This window comes from Meles meles, chromosome 2 (assembly GCF_922984935.1).
Source record: "Meles meles chromosome 2, mMelMel3.1 paternal haplotype, whole genome shotgun sequence".
Lineage (NCBI taxonomy): Eukaryota > Metazoa > Chordata > Mammalia > Carnivora > Mustelidae > Meles > Meles meles.
In genome coordinates this window covers 65018558-65036463 of record NC_060067.1, presented here as the reverse complement: position 1 = coordinate 65036463, position 17906 = coordinate 65018558, and the positions used below count along the sequence as shown (strand labels likewise).

General features: G+C 53.7%; 2 protein-coding genes across 5 annotated transcripts in view; one reads left to right on the top strand and one right to left on the bottom strand.

The window, feature by feature from the left end:
- Nucleotides 1–6663, top strand: part of CRMP1 (collapsin response mediator protein 1) — a 71120-nt gene extending 64457 nt beyond the window's left edge. For both annotated transcript variants that reach the window (XM_045998427.1, XM_045998428.1), the window contains exons 12-14: nt 234–413; nt 2224–2389; nt 5595–6663. In XM_045998427.1, the coding sequence (XP_045854383.1) occupies nt 234–413; nt 2224–2389; nt 5595–5686 (438 nt within the window). In that variant the 3' untranslated portion in view covers nt 5687–6663. The remainder of the gene's footprint in view (nt 1–233; nt 414–2223; nt 2390–5594) is intronic.
- Nucleotides 6664–12435: 5772 nt separating this feature from the next.
- The window catches only part of EVC (EvC ciliary complex subunit 1), a 62080-nt gene continuing 56609 nt past the window's right edge, over nt 12436–17906 (bottom strand). For all 3 annotated transcript variants that reach the window (XM_045997269.1, XM_045997270.1, XM_045997271.1), the window contains 4 exons: nt 15888–16014; nt 15064–15157; nt 14432–14543; nt 12436–13888 (listed from right to left, as the gene is read on the bottom strand). In XM_045997269.1, the coding sequence (XP_045853225.1) occupies nt 13804–13888; nt 14432–14543; nt 15064–15157; nt 15888–16014 (418 nt within the window). In that variant the 3' untranslated portion in view covers nt 12436–13803. The remainder of the gene's footprint in view (nt 13889–14431; nt 14544–15063; nt 15158–15887; nt 16015–17906) is intronic.

Genomic DNA, 17906 nt, shown 5'->3' with positions numbered 1-17906 from the left:
GAGAGAGGATGCGTTCACGTTCATGGTGCCCGAGAAAAAACCACCTTCAGCCTAAATGCCCAAGGGTGAGCGAGGGCTGATTCTGCTGAGGAAAGCACAGAGAAGGGAAGAAGATAGAGTTCCAGAGAAGAGGTTTCCCGAGGGCAAGCGCAGGAAGTGCCCGTGGGAGGACATCCGGAGGGTTCTACCCCGCGGCAGGTGGTAAGGGCTCCGCTGTGCTTCTGGCCGTGCAGGCTGTGGAGTACAACATCTTCGAGGGCATGGAGTGCCACGGCTCCCCGCTGGTGGTCATCAGTCAGGGCAAGATCGTCTTCGAGGATGGCAACATTAACGTCAACAAGGGCGTGGGCCGCTTCATCCCACGGAAGCCTTTCCCCGAGTACCTCTACCAGCGTGTCAGGATCAGGAACAAGGTGAGTGGGTCCGGGGCGTGCAGCATGAACAAGTCATGGCCACGGGAGCCATCACCCTGCCCTGCCGGCATCTTGGGGCACGGTCGAGGTCCCAGGATTTTGTAGACTGTAAAGGGGTGTGCCCATGTAGGATGGGAGGGGCAGCAGGAGTAACACTGAATGGAGCTGTTTTGGGGTACGTGTCCCGCATCATCTCGGCGTCCTCGGCAACCCCTCCTTGAGCATCAGGACCCTCCTGTGGGTCAGACTCTGGTGCTCGAAGCAGTGGGCTGGCCAGCATCACACAGCAGGAACGCTGGAACCTCTAGGCTTTGCCCTTCTGGGAAAAATCACCACCAGGCTCCTCAAGGGATGGCAGAACAGCCTCTCACGCCTTTCGGACCTGCCCTCTCTTCTTGCCTTCCCTGCCCTTCCATTCTGCATCTCTCTTTCCTGCCTTCCTGGAAGAGTATCGGCAGGGACACGTGTTGCCCCATTGAAGGGCGTTTCATAGGCTCCATCCATTCTCCAGCGTGGCTCAGGGAGCTTGCTCTCAGTCCATGCAAACTCCCCCTGGTGGCCCCATCATCTTCCTTAATTGGGTCCCTCCTGTCACTCTGGCCACCTGCTTCCCACACTAAATGGCTGATGTTTGCTGGAAAGGCCAGCTTGTGTGTGTGTGTGCATAGATGTATCTATACATGTGTGTGCGTGCTTCTGTGTTGGGGTGTATATACCTACATGTGTGTATGTGTGCACAGATGTATGTGCATACAGGTACATGTGTGTGCACGGATATGTGGGTGTGTGCAGTGTGTGTGCGTGGGTGTGCGTGCATTTGGACAGGTGTGTGTGCGTGGATGTGGGTGTGCAAGTATGCACATGGATGTGTGTGTGTGCATGGATATATGTGTGCACACGTGTGTGTGCCCTCCTGTGTGTGGTCCCGCTTTTCTTGTGCTTCATAAATGCCCCCCCCACCATTGATTTTGATGGAAAAGCCTGGAAACATGATACCCCAGACTCCGAGGCCCACATTACCATGCTCGGTTCTTTCCATGTCCTGTAGAGTATAGCACCCCAGGTCAAAGATTCCAAATCACACGGACATTGTGTGTCAGATAGGGAAAGGATGGACATGGAGAATAAGAAAGTTCGATCTGAGAAATGGCCATGAAGAGCTGGGATGGCCAAGGGACCAGAGCAGGATGCTAGAGATAAGGAGACTTGTGGCAGGTAGCAGGTATTGTGAAGAGGAGAACAGAAAGGTGGCCAGACCTGTAGTCAAGGATGTAGGGCTCCACCAGGGCAATGCTCGACTCGTGGGGATGGAGACTGTGGTCCATGCCTCACCTACCAGACGGTCTGAGCAGATGTTTACTTCGTGGTTTCCCTGAGCCGGCTGCCCTCAGAGGTGGTCCCATCACCCCACCATGTGCTAGATTTTCTCCTTTCCTCTCCCTCTCCTCCTTTCTGGAATCACCTCCCAAATAAACTAGCTCCCAAATCCTTGTCTTGGGCTCACTCTCTGCAAGACCACAGATGATTCAGTGGTCCTTGAGGGAGATGGGGCATGCAGGGAAAGTGTTTTCCTCTTGAAAATGGGTTTGGGGTCCTTCTGTATGGAGCTCTGTGTGTGTGTGTGCTCTTTGTGTGTTGGGTTATATGGGGGTGCATGCATATGGGGGTATGTGCACATGTGTACCCACACATGTGTGCATGTCCCCGAGGTGCCCTCTGGTCACTGTCCGGCCGCGAGGCTCTGGCCCGCCTGAATGGGAAGGCTCAGGTGCATCTTGCCCGTCTGTCCCCCTCCCCTTTCTCTGCTCAGGTTTCAGGGTTGCAAGGTGTTCCCAGGGGCATGTACGATGGTCCTGTGTACGAGGTCCCAGCCACACCCAAATATGCGACTCCCGCTCCTTCTGCCAAGTCCTCGCCTTCCAAACACCAGCCTCCACCCATCAGAAACCTCCACCAGTCCAACTTCAGTTTATCAGGTAAGAGGCTCCCCATGCCCACAGCACTTCCAAGAAGCCCCCTTGGGCTCCAGGGAAAAAGTAAGGAACAGGTGGGAAGCCCCATCTCCTCCCCTCCTGGGAGTGGGCCAAACGGGTGGGGGGGAGTCAGAAAGCAGAGGGGCTCCACAGGGACTACACAGAGACACCTAACCCTGGTGATGAAATCTGCTCAAAAATTGGCCTTGAGTTCATCCTTAAGCATGCCTCCCCTCCCCCCGCCCCCCCCCCCCAAGCTGAACCTGGTCCCTCGGACTCTAGGATGCTGCAGTTTCAACAGCTCGCCACATGAGGGCAGACATGCACACTCTGCAATTCAATGGGAATTTTGTCCCCAGGAAATTTTGTCCTCGGGAGTATTTGAGGCGTTAGCGTGTTTCTACGCTGGGCTATGTGCTAGGAATACGGTGATGGATAAGACACAGCTGGGCAGCCCCCAGTCTGCTCCGGCGGGTCAGCCAATGTTGTCTCAAAGGACTGGTGTGTAAATGGTCTAGGTTTAGTGAGCCAAGACATAAAATTTAGAGTATTATATTAAGTAGCCATTTCAAAGGCAACCATTGAAAAGTGTAAAAAAAAAATGTAAAAAACTATTCTTAGCCCATGGACTGTACAAAAACAGATAGTGGCCAAGCTTTGTCAGTGGTCCCTCATTTGCAGACTCAGATCTAACAGGAGCGAAAGCCATTTAAACAGAGAAGCTGATGTGTTTGGCAAATGAGAATGGGGAAGCAGAAAGAGAAATGAATAGGCATGTAAATTGTGGGGTGACAACTTGCCCTCCATCCGGGGAGTGTCTGTCTCAGAGATTAGGCAGTGGGGGATATACATGGTGGTGGTGGGGTCCCCAGTTCTGCTCACCTTACTTCCTACGAGCCTTCGTGCAAGAGCTTCTCACATGCTGAGTGTGATTCAAGTCTTTAAAAAGAACTAGTATGTTTTCCACCAATGGACCTGAAACACCACTCGCGTATTTCGTGGGATGCTCAGTCAGCACCACGGGGATTAGACACAGAGTCAGGACAAGCCACGAGGGTGAAGAGACATGGAGTTTGCAGACTGACCCTCTCCTCCAGTCACAACTCGCGATCGTTATTAAGTATGGGATGGGGGGGACCCTGCCCTTTTAGAACTGGAGAAACAATGAAATGAACAGTCTGCGGGAAGGGCTCCCCCACCAGCCCACGCCCCAGGTCGGCGCTCACTGGCTCCAGACCCACTGCCCCGCCCCAGCCCGCCTCCCAGTAGGTTAGCAGGTGACTTCATTTGCTACCAGCACCATAGGCGCTTTCTGACATCAGGAATGACTTCACAGGTGCCTTTTCAATACCTGCTTAATGTTACTTTCTAGAGATGCAGCTGATTGAGCGCCCTAGGGTCCTTGTGCCTGACAGGTGCTGTCAGAGTAGTGGACAGGTAACCAGCAAGGTGGAGGGGATTATGAGGGAAACGGGGATTGAGGACTAAGCCTGATCTCTGGTTCTGGAACTTGAGGAAGTTCCTGGCTTACCAGGAAGACACAGTGTCTACCAAGGGAGCTTGCTACGCTATACCCATAGTGACTTTCAGAGATCAGACATGGCGGAGATGGAGGGCACTTCGTCTCTGCTCCTCTCACTTTACAGAAAAGGAAGTGAAGTCCAAGGGAAGGTGGGTCTGATTCCAAATCCCCCAGATTCCGACACGATCTGTCCTGGAACTTGTCTCCGGGCTGGACTCCAGGTCCCTCTCATGCCATCCCTCCTTCTGGCTTTGTCCATCAGTAACTGCTTACGCACTGAATCCACACCTGCTGAGCACAGGCACTGCGCTTGATGCTGGAACTTTACATCTTTAACAACCAGAGAATGTATAAGGTTGAAACAAATATTGTTTTTGCAAATTGAAAACAAAAAAAATGATGCCCCTCCCCCATGCAGATGTGGCCGTTGCAAACAAGGTAGGTAAATCCAGGTTCCAGTAGTTCTCACACACGCACGCATGCACTCATACATGCACACCCACACGTGCACACCTATGCATACTGTGCAAAAAACACCTTTGGAGCATCGGACACTGCTGTGTGTTGTTCTAACTCCTGTAGGAGCCCGAGCTGTGGAGACAAACCAGTTGGGGCTGGAATTCTGGCTGGCCTGCCCTCCAGCTTTGCCCCACCAAGTGCATGACCTGAGCTTCCAATTCTTTATCCATACATTTGGGGTAAACACCTCCTCCTTCATAGGATTGCTGTCTACCCTAAACTCAAACACACATATTAAAGCACCAGGCTTGTGCCTGCACACAGTAGGCACTCAATAAGTGCTTGCCCACGTGGTTCAAGAACATGATGCCAGGCGAGAAATAGTGCAGGGTGCTGAGGGCTACAAGGGGGTCACTCTAGGGCCTGAGGGGGGCACACAGAGAAGACAGCAGTGAACCCCATGGATATTGGGGAGCCTTTGCAGAGGTGAGTCTGGACTGAGCCTCACAGGGTGGAGAGGCTTGGAGGACGTCTCAGGACGAGGGCTCAGCTTCCCGACCCTCAGGAGCAACCTGTGGAACCTGTCAGTGGTGACTGGCTCTGTCTCTTTCTTTTTTTCTTTCCTCTTTTTTTTTTTTTAAGTTTATTTTTTTTTCAGTGTTCCAAGATTCATTGTTCATGCACCACACCCTGCAATCTGTGCCCTCCTTAATACCCACCAACCACCAGGCTCACCCATCCCTGCACCCCCCCTCCCCTCTAAAACCCTCAGTTTGTTTCTCAGAGTCCACAGTCTCTCATGGTTCATCTTCCCCTTCAATTTCCTCCAATTCACTTTTCCTTTCCTTTTCCCAATGTCCCCCATGTTACTTCTTATGCTCCACAAGTAGGTGAAAATATATGATAATTGAGTCTCTCTGCTTGACTTATTTCACTCAGCGTAATCTCCTCCAGTCCCGTCCATGTTGATACAAAAGTTGGGTATTCATCCTTTCTGATGGAGGCATAATACTCCATAGTGTATATGGACCATATCTTCCTTATCCATTCGTCCCTTGAAGGGCATCTTGGCTCTTCCCAGAGTTTGGCGACTGTGGCCGTTGCTGCTATGAACACTGCGGTACAGATGGCTGTTCTGCTCACTATGTCTGTGTCTTTGGGGTAAATGCCCAGTAGTGCAATTGCAGGGTCATAGGGAAGCTCTATTTTTATATCCGTCTCTTTCAGGTGCCCAGATTGATGACAACAACCCCCGGCGCACCGGCCACCGCATCGTCGCGCCCCCTGGTGGCCGCTCCAACATCACCAGTCTTGGCTGAAGGTGGACGGGCAGATGGCTGAGCTCCAGCGTGAAGCGTTCTAGGAATAATGTCCATTCCTTTCCCTGTCAGGGTTTGGGAAACTGCAGTTTTATTTGGTACTGATGGGGGGAAAATTGAATGATGTTCTTTCCTCTCTTGTTTAGGAAGAAGTGGTACTAGTGTGGTGTGTTTGCTTGGAAACTCCTTGCCCCACGGTCGTGTGTTCATGCTGATTCCACTTCAGAGCATGGGTCTCCATTTCCCCCCTTAGTGAACACAGGTTCTAGCAGCGTCTTGTACTGTCCCTCCCACTTCTGACTCCACAGGCTCCATGAATCTCTGGGTGGTTCCTTTTGCCCCCTTGTAGCTGTTCTAGGATAGTTGATGCATGTTACTAAATTATGTGTGCAGTCTGTGAGCGCGTCTGACGGGACATCGCCGAGGACCCACGTAGACCCAATGCCGAGACCTCGAGCCCTCAGGGGCGATTCCAGAACTCTCCACGTGAAGATGTTTACTCATTGTCCCCACCCCAAGTCCGCCTGCCCCGCTCCTCCCCACCCCCACCCGCCTTGAGAACCTTCTGTGAATTCTCAGAGAGGCAGGGGAGCCTTCCAGTGTGTGCAGAGAAACACCATCCACGTCCTGTGTCAGAAACCCTGGTCTCCGTGGCACTTGTGACTCGCCATGCCGTCTTCTGGTCTATGTGTGTCCTTCCAGCCAGCTCCGACTTCAGGCCTAGCCAGGTTCACACTCAGAAAGGGGTCTCCCCGCCCCCATCAGGGCTGACAACGATGGGGTGAGGGCTGCTCCCTGTGGCCCTGCTCCTGGTCCCTTCGAGGTGGTTGACGGGGCAGTCAGATTTTTAAAGTTTTGTACAAAGTTTTCCTTTGTAATCACCCCCATTTTTACTTAACAACTGACTTATTGTGGCTCTTATTTCTGAATTCAAAGCTTGTGAAAAAATAAAGACAATAAACAGCCTGCTGGCCCGACTAGAGTGTTTTCATTGAAGGGTGGCTGCTCGGTTAGGTGCAAATGCCCAGCACTCCTCCTTGTGATGACTGGTGCATGGTGGTTGCTTCCCATGACTCACTCTTGGTGGACGCTGGGGGAAGCAGAGGAGGAAGGGGAGGGAGCCAGTCACGAGGTGTGGAGTGTTGACCTCAGACCCTGAGATCATGGTGGGAGAAGCAGGAGGCAGGTGGCTTCTGCAACGTGGTTTGAAAGCCCATGTCTATTCCCTCCTGCCTGGCCCATCCTTGGGGTGTGCTCCTCTTGTAGCTTACACTCAGCCTCCGACTGGGAGCTCCAACCTTCTAAGCAACACATTTCTTCCCTTTGGTTCCATGAGCAGATACACATTCTGAGGAGTAAAAACTCAGGCGAAGTTGCTTATCTCATTTTGTCACTAGTAGTAGTGATAGTGGTGATGGTGGTAATGATGGTGCTGATGATGGTGATGGTGGCAATGGTGATGATGATGATCTTGACGATGGTGGTGGAGCTGGTGATGATGGTGGTGATGATGGTGAGAATTATGATGACGACGATAGTGATGGTGATGATGGATGATGATGGCAGTGGTGATGATGATCTTGGTGGTGATGGTGATGATGGTGAATGATGGTGGTCGTGATGGCGATGATGGTGGTGATGGTGATGGTGATGGTGACGGTGATGATGGTGGTGGTGATGGCGATGATGGTGATGGTGACGGTGATGATGGTGGTGGTGGTGATGGTGATGGTGATGATGATGGTGATGGTGGTGGTGATGATGATGATGATGGTGATGGTGATGATGGTGATGGTGGTGATGATGGTGATGATGGTGGTGATGGTGACGGTGATGATGGTGGTGGTGATGATGGTGATAGTGATGATGATGGTGATGGTTGTGGTGGTGGTGATGGTGGTGATGGTGATGATGGTGCTGCTGATGATGATGGTGACGGTGATGGTGGTGCTGATGACAATGATGGTGACGGGACGGTGATGGTAGCTGATGATGGTGGTGGTGACGGTAGTGGTGATGACAATGATGGTGATGGCGATCATGCTGGCAGCACCTGTGTGGCACTGGCTACATGTCAGGTGCTCTGTGAGGTGGGCTCTACTACTATGCCCCTTTTACAGACGAGTCCTACAGACTTTAGTGACTTGTCCAAGATCACACAGTGAGGAAGAGGCTGATGCAGGATTTGAATCCAGGACCCATGAAGTTTGGCCCAAAGTCCAAGGCTCCTTTCTCCTCACTGTAAGTTTTTTTTTTTTAGATTTTATTTATTTATCCAACAGACAGAGATCAGAAGTAGGCAGAGAGGCAGGCAGATAGAGAGAGAGGTGGAAGCAGGCTCCCCGCTGAGCAGAGAGCCCAATGTGGGGCTCGATCCCAGGACCCTCGGATCATGACCTGAGCTGAAAGCAGAGGCTTTAACCCACTGAGCTACCCAGGTGCCCCTCACTGCTAAGTTTTACAATCATCCAAGGCAGGACAGCTAAGTACATCTACTTAATGGTTTTAGTGTGTTCTCCCCCTGCCTGGCTGGGTTAAGACACCTGAGTTAAGGTCCAACATGGTGTTGGCTCATGGTCTGTCATAGACTTTACTGAAACAAGGCTAAATACAAGGAAAGAATAAAGAATAAGGCCTTTTGATGTTTGGCTGTGGCCCATTCAGACTATTAAAGGCAACACAGAAACTTCCAGAAGAGTAACGTTGGCAGTGGTGAATTACCCCACTCTCTGGAAAGCATTTCCTCTCCTACATCACCCGCTACATCATCCGGGGGTACAAGCAGAAGCAGCCCTAACATTCTCTAAGCTCCACATCCTGGTGGGGGTACTGCCCCGCTGCATAACTGACAGAAGTCACCAGTAACCACTGTTCCACGTGAGGTTCCCCAGCACCCCGAAGAGTCACAGTCCCAGGTCCTGGCGGTGCAAGACAAGCCTTAAATTTTGGAGGCTGTGCTACCACATTCCTTATAAGGCACATGCTTTTTGGGGGGGGGTCCTGAAATGGTAGGAAGAGGTAGGGGATGTTTCTCAGAAAGCTTTAGGGGAAACTTATCCAGTTTCTCATCCATCTCTCCACACCTGTGATTCTCCTTTACCATGTCACAGGCCTAACCTAGTCCCAAGTTCCAGGAATTAAGACGTGGACATCTTGGCTGGAAGGGAATTATTCTGCTATCCACAAGTCTCCTAAGTCTCCTCCTCAAAAACGTTCTGTATCTTGCCACGTTTGGGTATATGATTCATCTTTCACTAATCTTCGTGTATAAGGAAAGGGAAGCCTCAAGACTTACTTTTTCCCATATAATATCTAAATGGCCCCACACAATTTACTGAAAGACCACTCTCCCCCCCCCATTAGGCTGCAGTGGTGGCTTTATTATAAATCAGGTGACCATAGCGTGGGGGTCTTCTGATCCAGGGGTCCCAAGGTACCCTACAAAACAAATACTAAACACGGGGCAGGGCTGGGCTGGGCTGGGCTGGGAGCCCCAGTTTGCAGTTTGCTGATTTCCCCTGTAGCCAGCTTCGAACTACCACCGCGAAGCTAGCGAGCTTGTAGCTGATTAAGTTTAAGTGGGCTCTGGTGTCCCAGTGAGGGCTGGTCCGACCCCTCTGCATTGGCTGGTCTGTTTTTGCACTTGTATTGCATATTGACTCTAAAAGGTGAGACGGAACAGCTAAGGTCCCCCCATCCATTTTCCACTATTCTCTACACTGCCTAACGTACTCTGGCCCCAGAGTCAGTGCGGCCACTTGGTTTTGGTGAGTGGACCAGAGAAGGCAGCTCCCAAGGCCCGAGTGTCAGATCTGCACACGCTTGGGAGCTGTTCTTTGCACCAAAGTGCATGTGGTCACGACTCTCCGTGGCATGGGCCCTGGTGATGCACATTTGCAGTGTCATTGGCCCTTAGTTTTTCTCCAGCGACATCAATTTCTGGAGCAGAGGAGCAAGAAGAGTGTTTTTGCTTTTGTTTTTTTCTAAAGATTTTATTTATTTATTTGACAGAGAGATCACAAGTAGGCAGAGAGGCAGGCAGAGAGAGAGGGAAGCAGGGTCCCCACCCAGCAGAGAGCCCGATGCAGGGCTTGATCCCAGGACCCTGAGATCATGACCTGAGCCGAAGGCAGAGGCCTAACCCACTGAGCCACCCAGGCACCCCAAGAAGAGTATTTTTTGAGCCAAAAGGACTTTTGCCACACTGAAGGTTCCTTCCCCATCCACTCTCTTCCTTCTTCCTCCCACCAAGTGACCGTGGAAGGCTGTTTTAGACCAGACATTGTGCTCCTCAGGGGAATGCAAGGGAAATACTTTCTGGGGGAAGGTCAGGTATGAAATTATTACCCCAAACATCTAACTGCACCCACCGTCCGCTGCCAGGAAGAGAAGCAGATGCTTATCTCCTGCTCCTGGTGTTTGCACCTCACCACGGAGTCCGCGCTCGGGGAGAGGTGCGGGCCTCTCCTGGTCTTTCTCATTCCTTCTTCCCCAGAGAGGGAACCGCACCTGCTTGCTCAGTCTGAGAAGAGGGAACTGAGTGTGCCAAGGGGGTGTCCTTTCCTCTCTCCAAGGAGGTGACTGACCTTGGACGTGGTTTACCATGAAGTCAATGATGTCTGCACAGACCCCTACCCAGGCCTTGGGGTGGGCTTAGTGCATGTCCACAGAGCCCTAGTTCCTGTACACTTTCAGCAGCCAGAGGTTTGAACTGCAACCGGTTAAGACATGATTTTCTTCCCCTCCTATGTCCTCGAGTATCAGGTGTCACTGGGGAAGCCATGGGCATTTCCAGGGTCGGGTCAGGGGAGGTGGACTTGGGTTCAGTGAGATGTTTCTCTGTGCTGGCCAGCCCAGCACAAACAGCCAGCCCCGTGCTACCTCTCCTGTATCAGGACGCAGAGCATGCGAGTCCCGTGGCACCCGGCACCAGAAGCGTGTGGCCCAAGGGGGAGGGACAGGGGAGCACAGAGCCAGAGGCTGGTCCACAGAATATCTCCTGGCTGCCAGATGTGTCAAATTTCGAGCAGAGAAATACTAGAATGAGGTATTACAGAGGTGGATGAGGCAATCCACTGATTTTAAAAAATTATTTTAGTTTTGGATTTGTGATTTTTTTGTGGAATTCTGTAGGCTTTTAAAAAATAAATGCCTTGTTCTCATCTCCTCTCTCATTCTGAATATTGGTTCGCTCTTATCCCTTTGTAGTTTCATTAGTTTTTTATTAAGCTCTTCTTCCCAAAATGTACACATTCCAGCACTACCGCCCCACATCTGGTCTCCCTGCTCCTCTGTTCTTGTGGTGTTTCTGGTTGTCCCGATGGGGGAGGCTTGTGTCTGGGGTCATGTGTGTGGCTAGGTAAGAACGGAGGAGCAGCCACAGGACCAGTTGCAGCCCTCCAACGTTGCTCCATCAGCTACAAAGCCCATGTACAGATCTCCCCACCTGCTCTATGTCTCAGCCGGTTCCAAATGTGGACGGGAAATAAAGCCATGTTTATTTTTCCTCTCTTAGGCTAAGAGCCCAAGGGGAGGGCCTGATCTTGTCTGGGGCTGTAGGGAAGGTTCTTGGCATGAGTCCTGCCATTAAGATGTGAAATGTGAATGATGTTTACAGGCTTGTACGGCAGAGACAAGGGGCAGGGTGTAGGGCTGCTCCAGGCCAGCAGCATGAACATCCTGTGCAAAGGCCCAGTGGCACATGTGGGAGGGCAGGTGTGAGGCCACGAGAAGAGACAGGCTGGGTGAGGGTGGGGGCATCAGCGGGACTGTGGCTCAGACCAGACCTCACCAGGCCTCGCAGTCTTTGTTAAAGATTTTGCTTTATCTCCTTTGAGCAAAGAATGCTGCTGAAGAGTGCACCAGTCAGCTTTGTGTCTTGGGACATGTGGGCCAGTCAGAGGAGGCAGGGCAGAGCAGGAGGCAAGGGCTGGAGCAGTTAGGAGTCTCCTGTTGTCCTGTCTAGATCAGCACTAGAGGAAGGGGCAGGACAGACACCAGGCTGGCCAGAGAGGTCCCCGAAGAGCCCCAGCCTTCCTCCTTGCTGAGCTCAGACCAGATGGGTGGTGTGTGTGGAAGAAGGAATTCACTAACTTACTCACCATCCCCTTCCAGGTCGCCTCTGTCCACCTCCCCAACAACCTGTCACCCATAATACTCACTGGGATAGGAAGGGTTGGAGGAGGTCAGTGGCAATATGTCCTCGGTCTCCCCTGCACTGCGTGTGCTGTGTTTGTGAACCCTGCCCCAGGCATCCCAGAGCCTGCGCCAGCCAGTCCCATGGCTTCTGGTGTCCACGTTTTATTCTGATGTGGGCAGCAGGTGCAGTATGGGAGGCACCTCTGTGCCCCTGCTGGGAGCTGGAAGGCTCCATCTCTACTGTGATAAGAACAGAACAGTCCAGTGTCCACCGAGTCCTGTGCTCGGAGCTGTGCCAAGCACAACAGCTATGCAGCAGGCCTGAAGAAGGGCCCAGCAGCACCGGCGTGCGACACCATCGCTCGGGCTGAGGACGCTACACACAAGAGACAAAACAATTTTCACGCAAGATCTACAGAAGCTGAGCTGCCTTTGATCTTTCCAAGATGACGGGGCTGCGGGCGGTCTGCATTTACCAAATTCAAGTCACCAGATAACACACCCCCAACTCCAGAATGCCTCTGTGCGGAGGACCCATGTGACAAAAGTGGTTTCTAGGTCCACCACTTTCCCTAAATACTGCAAAAGGGAACCACAGCTTGTTGGCAGACTCAGCAGAATAATGAAATGCTTTATTCAGCCACAAGAGGGAGCCTGTGGGTGGACCCGTTGGGACCTGATGCTCTGATGGGAACCATCCTTAACAAGCCAGGTAAGCACCGCGGGTGGCTTCCGTCCCAGAGCCACTCTTTCCTGACTGAGAGAGTCTAACTGAGATTTTAAGAAATAAAAAGTCAGGCCACAAATGGTCCAGGAGATCACTGGGACAGGGACTCCCGGGGCCCACTCTGTCTGGATTTGCAGGGTGGTGGCACACTTTGACTCAGGTCAGCGGTGATGCCTGCCAGGGGACATCTGGCCGTGTCTCTGGAGACATGTTTGGACCCCACAACTGGGCAGTGCTGGAATCTGGGGGGCCAGGGATGCCGCAAATTATCCCACTATGCACAGAACAGCCCTTACCCCCAAATAAAGAATTTCTCACCCAAAATGTCCAGAGTGCCAAGGTTGAGAATCCCTGATTTCAATGAAAAGAGTGATTTTTTTTCCGGGTAGGAAAGGCCTCTCCTGGCAGTGGTTTCAATAGGGCTGGTCTGGAAGCTCTGGGAGCAGCAGAGACCACCCCCCCCCCCTTGGAAATGGGTCTCCTTCCTCCCCAGGGATGTCCGAGGGCTGAGCGGGGCTGCCCCCAGAAGACCTGCAGCAGGCGTCAGGATGTATCTGTGGGGCCTCGGGTCCCCAGGGCCGGTGACGTAGGCCCACAGGCCAGGGATTCTACAGTCTGTGTCAGGGTCCTGGGGCCCTGAGACTTACCCCCAAAGTGACCAGGCGTTAGCTGCTAGTGAGCCAAACCCGGGAACGGGTCCAGATGAGAACACTGTAGCCAGGTGTGTGGGACATGGCGCACAGGACACATCTCATGGAACAGACAGAACGAGGTGACAGGAATGGTGGAGAAAAGGCTTCTGGCCAGACGATCCCAGCCCTCCCAGAGACCCCTGCACACCCAGCAGGACACCTGGGAGCGCCTGGGGAGCAGGGGGGCCCTGGGGCTGGAGTGAGGCCGCCTCACACTGGGTGGGTGGGCTCGGAGGACAGCAGGACACTGTGGGGTGGGGGGTTCAGACAGCCAAGGAGGAAGAGGTCCCTGAGGAAGGAAGCTACATCTTGAAGCCAGAGAGAGAGAAAATGGCAGACAGGTGTCCCACATGGGTTTCTAATTCCACAGGCGGGAGGGTCCGCCCTGGTCACGGAGGCCTTGTCGGGCACTGTCCATCAGTCTCTGTCCAGCCCCCTCGCAGCGATCCTGGAAGGCAGAGGGGGACCCCGTTTCCCCGGTGGCCCTCACTGCCTCACCCGGCTGGGGTGGACAGTGGTGTCCAGGCTGGCTTCTCGGCTTCAGCCCTGACCGCCGCCAACTACAAATTGCTTCTTTCCCTCAGCAACCTCTTGGGGCTCTCGCCATCACCAGCTTCATTTTCTTGCTGGTTCAGCCTTTTGCTGCTGAAAACATGGACGCAAAGCAGGGGTCAGAACTCTGATTCCAGATCTGTCTAGAGGCAAGAACTGCTCCGATCCGATCAGAGGGAAAGGCAGTGACAGGCGATCTAAAAACACTTTTCCTTTGACTGGGGTTGTTGGGAGACAAAGCTCCCAGTTTCCCTCTCTTTGATGTGTGTATGGAGGGTCATCTGAGGACCACAGGGAAAGGGAGCCCCCTGCTCAGAGGACTAGGTGCCCAGGACACATTTATCCGACTGCAAATCCCAGGGCGTCTGTAACAGTGGGGGCCTGGTGAGGGTTGTGTTGGGGGGGAATTGCCCGGTCATTTAGGCTGGATGCTGGCGGGACAAGGAGCTAGGTCATGGGCAAACCAGCCACATCGGACACGAATGGCCGCTGTGACAGGGTATTAACACCTCCCACCATTGTCTGTCATGTCTGGGAGCCTCTGGCCAACACCTCTGAGAAGGTGCCGATTTCTCTGCCCTGACTTTGCGTGGTCAGTAAGCATCCACAGGCAGCACGCCAGGGTCCCCGCTATACCTGAACGATCCCGAGGGGTGGCTCCCCGAGGCAGGGTCATCGTCAGTGGGCCCCCCTGGGTCCCCTTTCTCCCGGGGTGGGGGCTTCTTCCTTCTCGTCCTTACAGGCTTCTCTGCAGAAGACACAGAAACACGGACTTTGGCACTGTGACCCCAGCATGGGACTCCAACTCAGGCCAAGTATATACTCTGTGATTTCCACTGTTACACCCATTTAACTTGTAGGGAAACTGAAGCCCAGGGAGTGAGGTGCTTTCTCAAGGCCACACAACCATTCAGTGGCAGAGCTGGCGTTCAAACCCAAGGCTGTCAGGCTCCCCATGTTTCTATCACAAGAGCAGTAAGACCCCGAAAACACAGCACAGGTACACCAGACCCCTGTGTCCTTCAACAGCTCCCCGTCCCTATCCCGCTGGCAGGCTACACCACCTGTGGGGTCACTAAAGCTGCTGCTGGCAACCAGATAATTATTGGGGTGCTAATTATTCCCAGGGGGCCCAGTGCCTCCCTGAGCCTGCTCATTTACAGACAAGGGCACAGAAGCCACGCAGAGTATTAGTGGAGGACACAGGACTGGAATCCCATCCCAGCCCCGAGAGGATCCCACCCGGGGCACCACCTTCTAGGACTTACCTGACAGTCCACGCTTACTTGGCGACAGTCTGCTTTGGGGAAGGGGCACCCGGGCCAAGGCCGCCAGCTCAGAGATGAAGTTCTGCTCAGCTTCCTGAATGCAACGAGGGAGGGTCAGCTGGGGGTCCCTCTGCCCGGCTCCGCCTCTCCACTGCAGTGAGGCTGACGGGACTGTGTCCCTGGGAGCACACGGTACCCCCAGCAGCACCCTGGAGGGGAGCGGACCTAGCGGAGGGAGGGAGCCAGCGTTTTCTAGCTCCTGCTGGAGAACTGTCCATCCTCACTCACACCAGCCGGGGATCCCATTCTACAGATGAGAACACTGAGGTGGGGGCTCCATGAGGGCTACAGAGGTGGAGCAGCAGAGTTGAGATCTAACTTGCTTCTGCCCAACTCCGGGTTCTGAGTTCTTGGCTGCCAAGACTGTGGGTTAACACGAGCATGGCTGCCGTGACTTATTAACAGTGGGATGCTAGATGGTGACCAAGCTCTCAGTGTCCCCATCTGTAACCGGAATACAGCAGCGAGCCCATCCTTGGCTGTCAGAGGGTGACATCAGAGGGCGCATGTATGGCCCTCGGTTCGGTGACAGAACCTCAGTTAGTAAGCGTTCCCACCTTTACTGTCATCTCACCATGGCCGCACTGTGGGGGAAGACTCCTACCGGCCCCAGGGCTCACGGTCAAGCCCACGGCCAGGGACAACCTCACTGAGCCGGGGCCGAGGCGTCTTTGCTGCCCTGTGGTCACGAGAGTGGCGTTTGCTGCTCCGTGCCTCTGGCCCACCCCACCCACATTGGGCAGGCACTTTGCCGAAACTCCCACCTGCAGCTGGGCCTCGAGCTGGGCTTCCAGATGATCCACAGCCCTCGCCTTCTGCTTCCAAGCGTCCAGGCGGACCCGCCGGTGCACAGTGAACTGGGTCAGAAACGTTTTCCGCTGCTCCTCCATCCTGGTGGAAGGAACGGAGGCAATCAGCACTGCCCTTGCCGGCCGGTCCATCAGAGACCCAGCCCAAGTTCTCCAGGGACCTGCGAGTCGTGGGAACGGGTGGCCAGCAGCAGCCCATGAGACAAGGATGGCCTCCACTGATTTAGGGTGGCTGCGCAGGGGGCGACAGCGGCCACCAGGGGGCTGACTCATCACAAACGCAATTCACACTCCGGAGTTTCCAGAATCCCGCAGGCCTGTTTTTCACGGGGCCCTACCTGATCCTTGGGACAGCAGAACAAAGAGTAGAATCATCAGGGTGGGGGCAGCTCGGAGGGGCAGGGGCGTCCCTGGGGTCCCCCAGCTGCCAAGTGATTGAACAGCAAGTGGCCTCTTCATAGGAGAAATCATCGGAACCCAGGGGTAGGGGGGGCATGCTCCTGAGAGGGCCAGAGGCCCACCAGCTACCCATCCATACTGAAAACGGAAACTAGATTGCTCATTGCCAAGCACTCAGCATTTGACAAATCCTGAATACGGGAGCCCCAGGCCTCTGAGGGTCGCAGGGCTCTGAGCTGGGGCCACAGGGGAGTCCCTGATCTGCAGACAGCCCCACCTTTCTTTCAGGGGCAGAGACCTTCCCCCACATCCCATTACCCTCACTCCCTGGCCTGACCCTCCGCTGACCCTCTACAAACAGGCATGATTCCATCCCATCCACCTCGTTTTCATAACTGCCCTCTGCATTTTTCTTTCCAATCTTCTGTGACTGCTTTTCCAAAAGCGTTGAATTTCTGGCCCTGAAGAGGGAAGGCCCCTCTGGCGTCCGCAGGTGGCTGTTCATGGTGTTCACCTGAAGGCACGTTTCACTTAGCTTTTGCTTCATGCTCTTCTCTTGGCCAGTAATATCTTTCCCTTCTTCTTTGTATTTGCTTGGCAAACTCCTACTCATCCTACAAGATCCCTTCATTAATCCATCCATCCCCTCCTTCGATTATACATAAAAATATCTAAGGCCTGAGTTTGGAAGGTGTAGGTGCGAGGAAGGGACTCACAGTGCCTGACTGCCTGAGGGGGGCCTGTGAGCTGGGGTAGGGGCGGAGGAAGAACACATCATCGGAGGAGCGGAGGTCCGGGCTCTGCCGCTTGGCTACTCCCACACCCTCCGGGAGGCTGCATTCATTTCCTGGGTCTGCTCTAACAAAGGACCACAAGCTGACACGGGGCACATAACAGAAACCTATTGTCTCATGGCTCTGGTGGCCCAAAGGCTTCGATCAAGGTGTTGGCAGACTGTACTCCCTACACAGGGCTAGAGGAGAGCCCCTTCCCTGCCTCTCCCCGCTCCTGGTGGCTGCTGGCACTCCTGGGCTGGTGTCCACACCAGTCCAACCTCCGCCTCCATCCTCCCGTAGTCTCGTGTGTGATTGAACCTCCCTCCGCCCCACTTGCCGTTGGATTTAGGACCTGCAGAAATAGTCCAGGATGATCTCATCTCAAAAACTTCAACTAGATGACATCTACAAAGATCTTTCTTCCAAATAGGTCACATGCACTAGCTCCAGGGATTAGGACATGGGCAAATCTTTTGGGGGGCCCCATTCAGTCGCTAGGTGGCTTCTTGATATGAGCACCCTGTCCCTTGCCTGTTCTGTCAACAGGCCTGGTCACTCTTGGCTGCCACCCACTGGGGACTTGGCTAATGGGGGCGGCAGGCTGGGGGAGCACCACATGGGGAGGGGTCCGGGTGGGGTTTCACCCTGTAAGGCTGGGTGAGTCAAGCCTGAGACCTGGCTGTCTTGTATTTCTGTGATGCCCTTGCTGCAGTGTGGACAGCAGGACAAGATGGGAGCCCGGAGGCCACAGCTCTAAGCCAGGAGGGGAGTGACAAGGATCTGAGATAGGAGAGTGGCC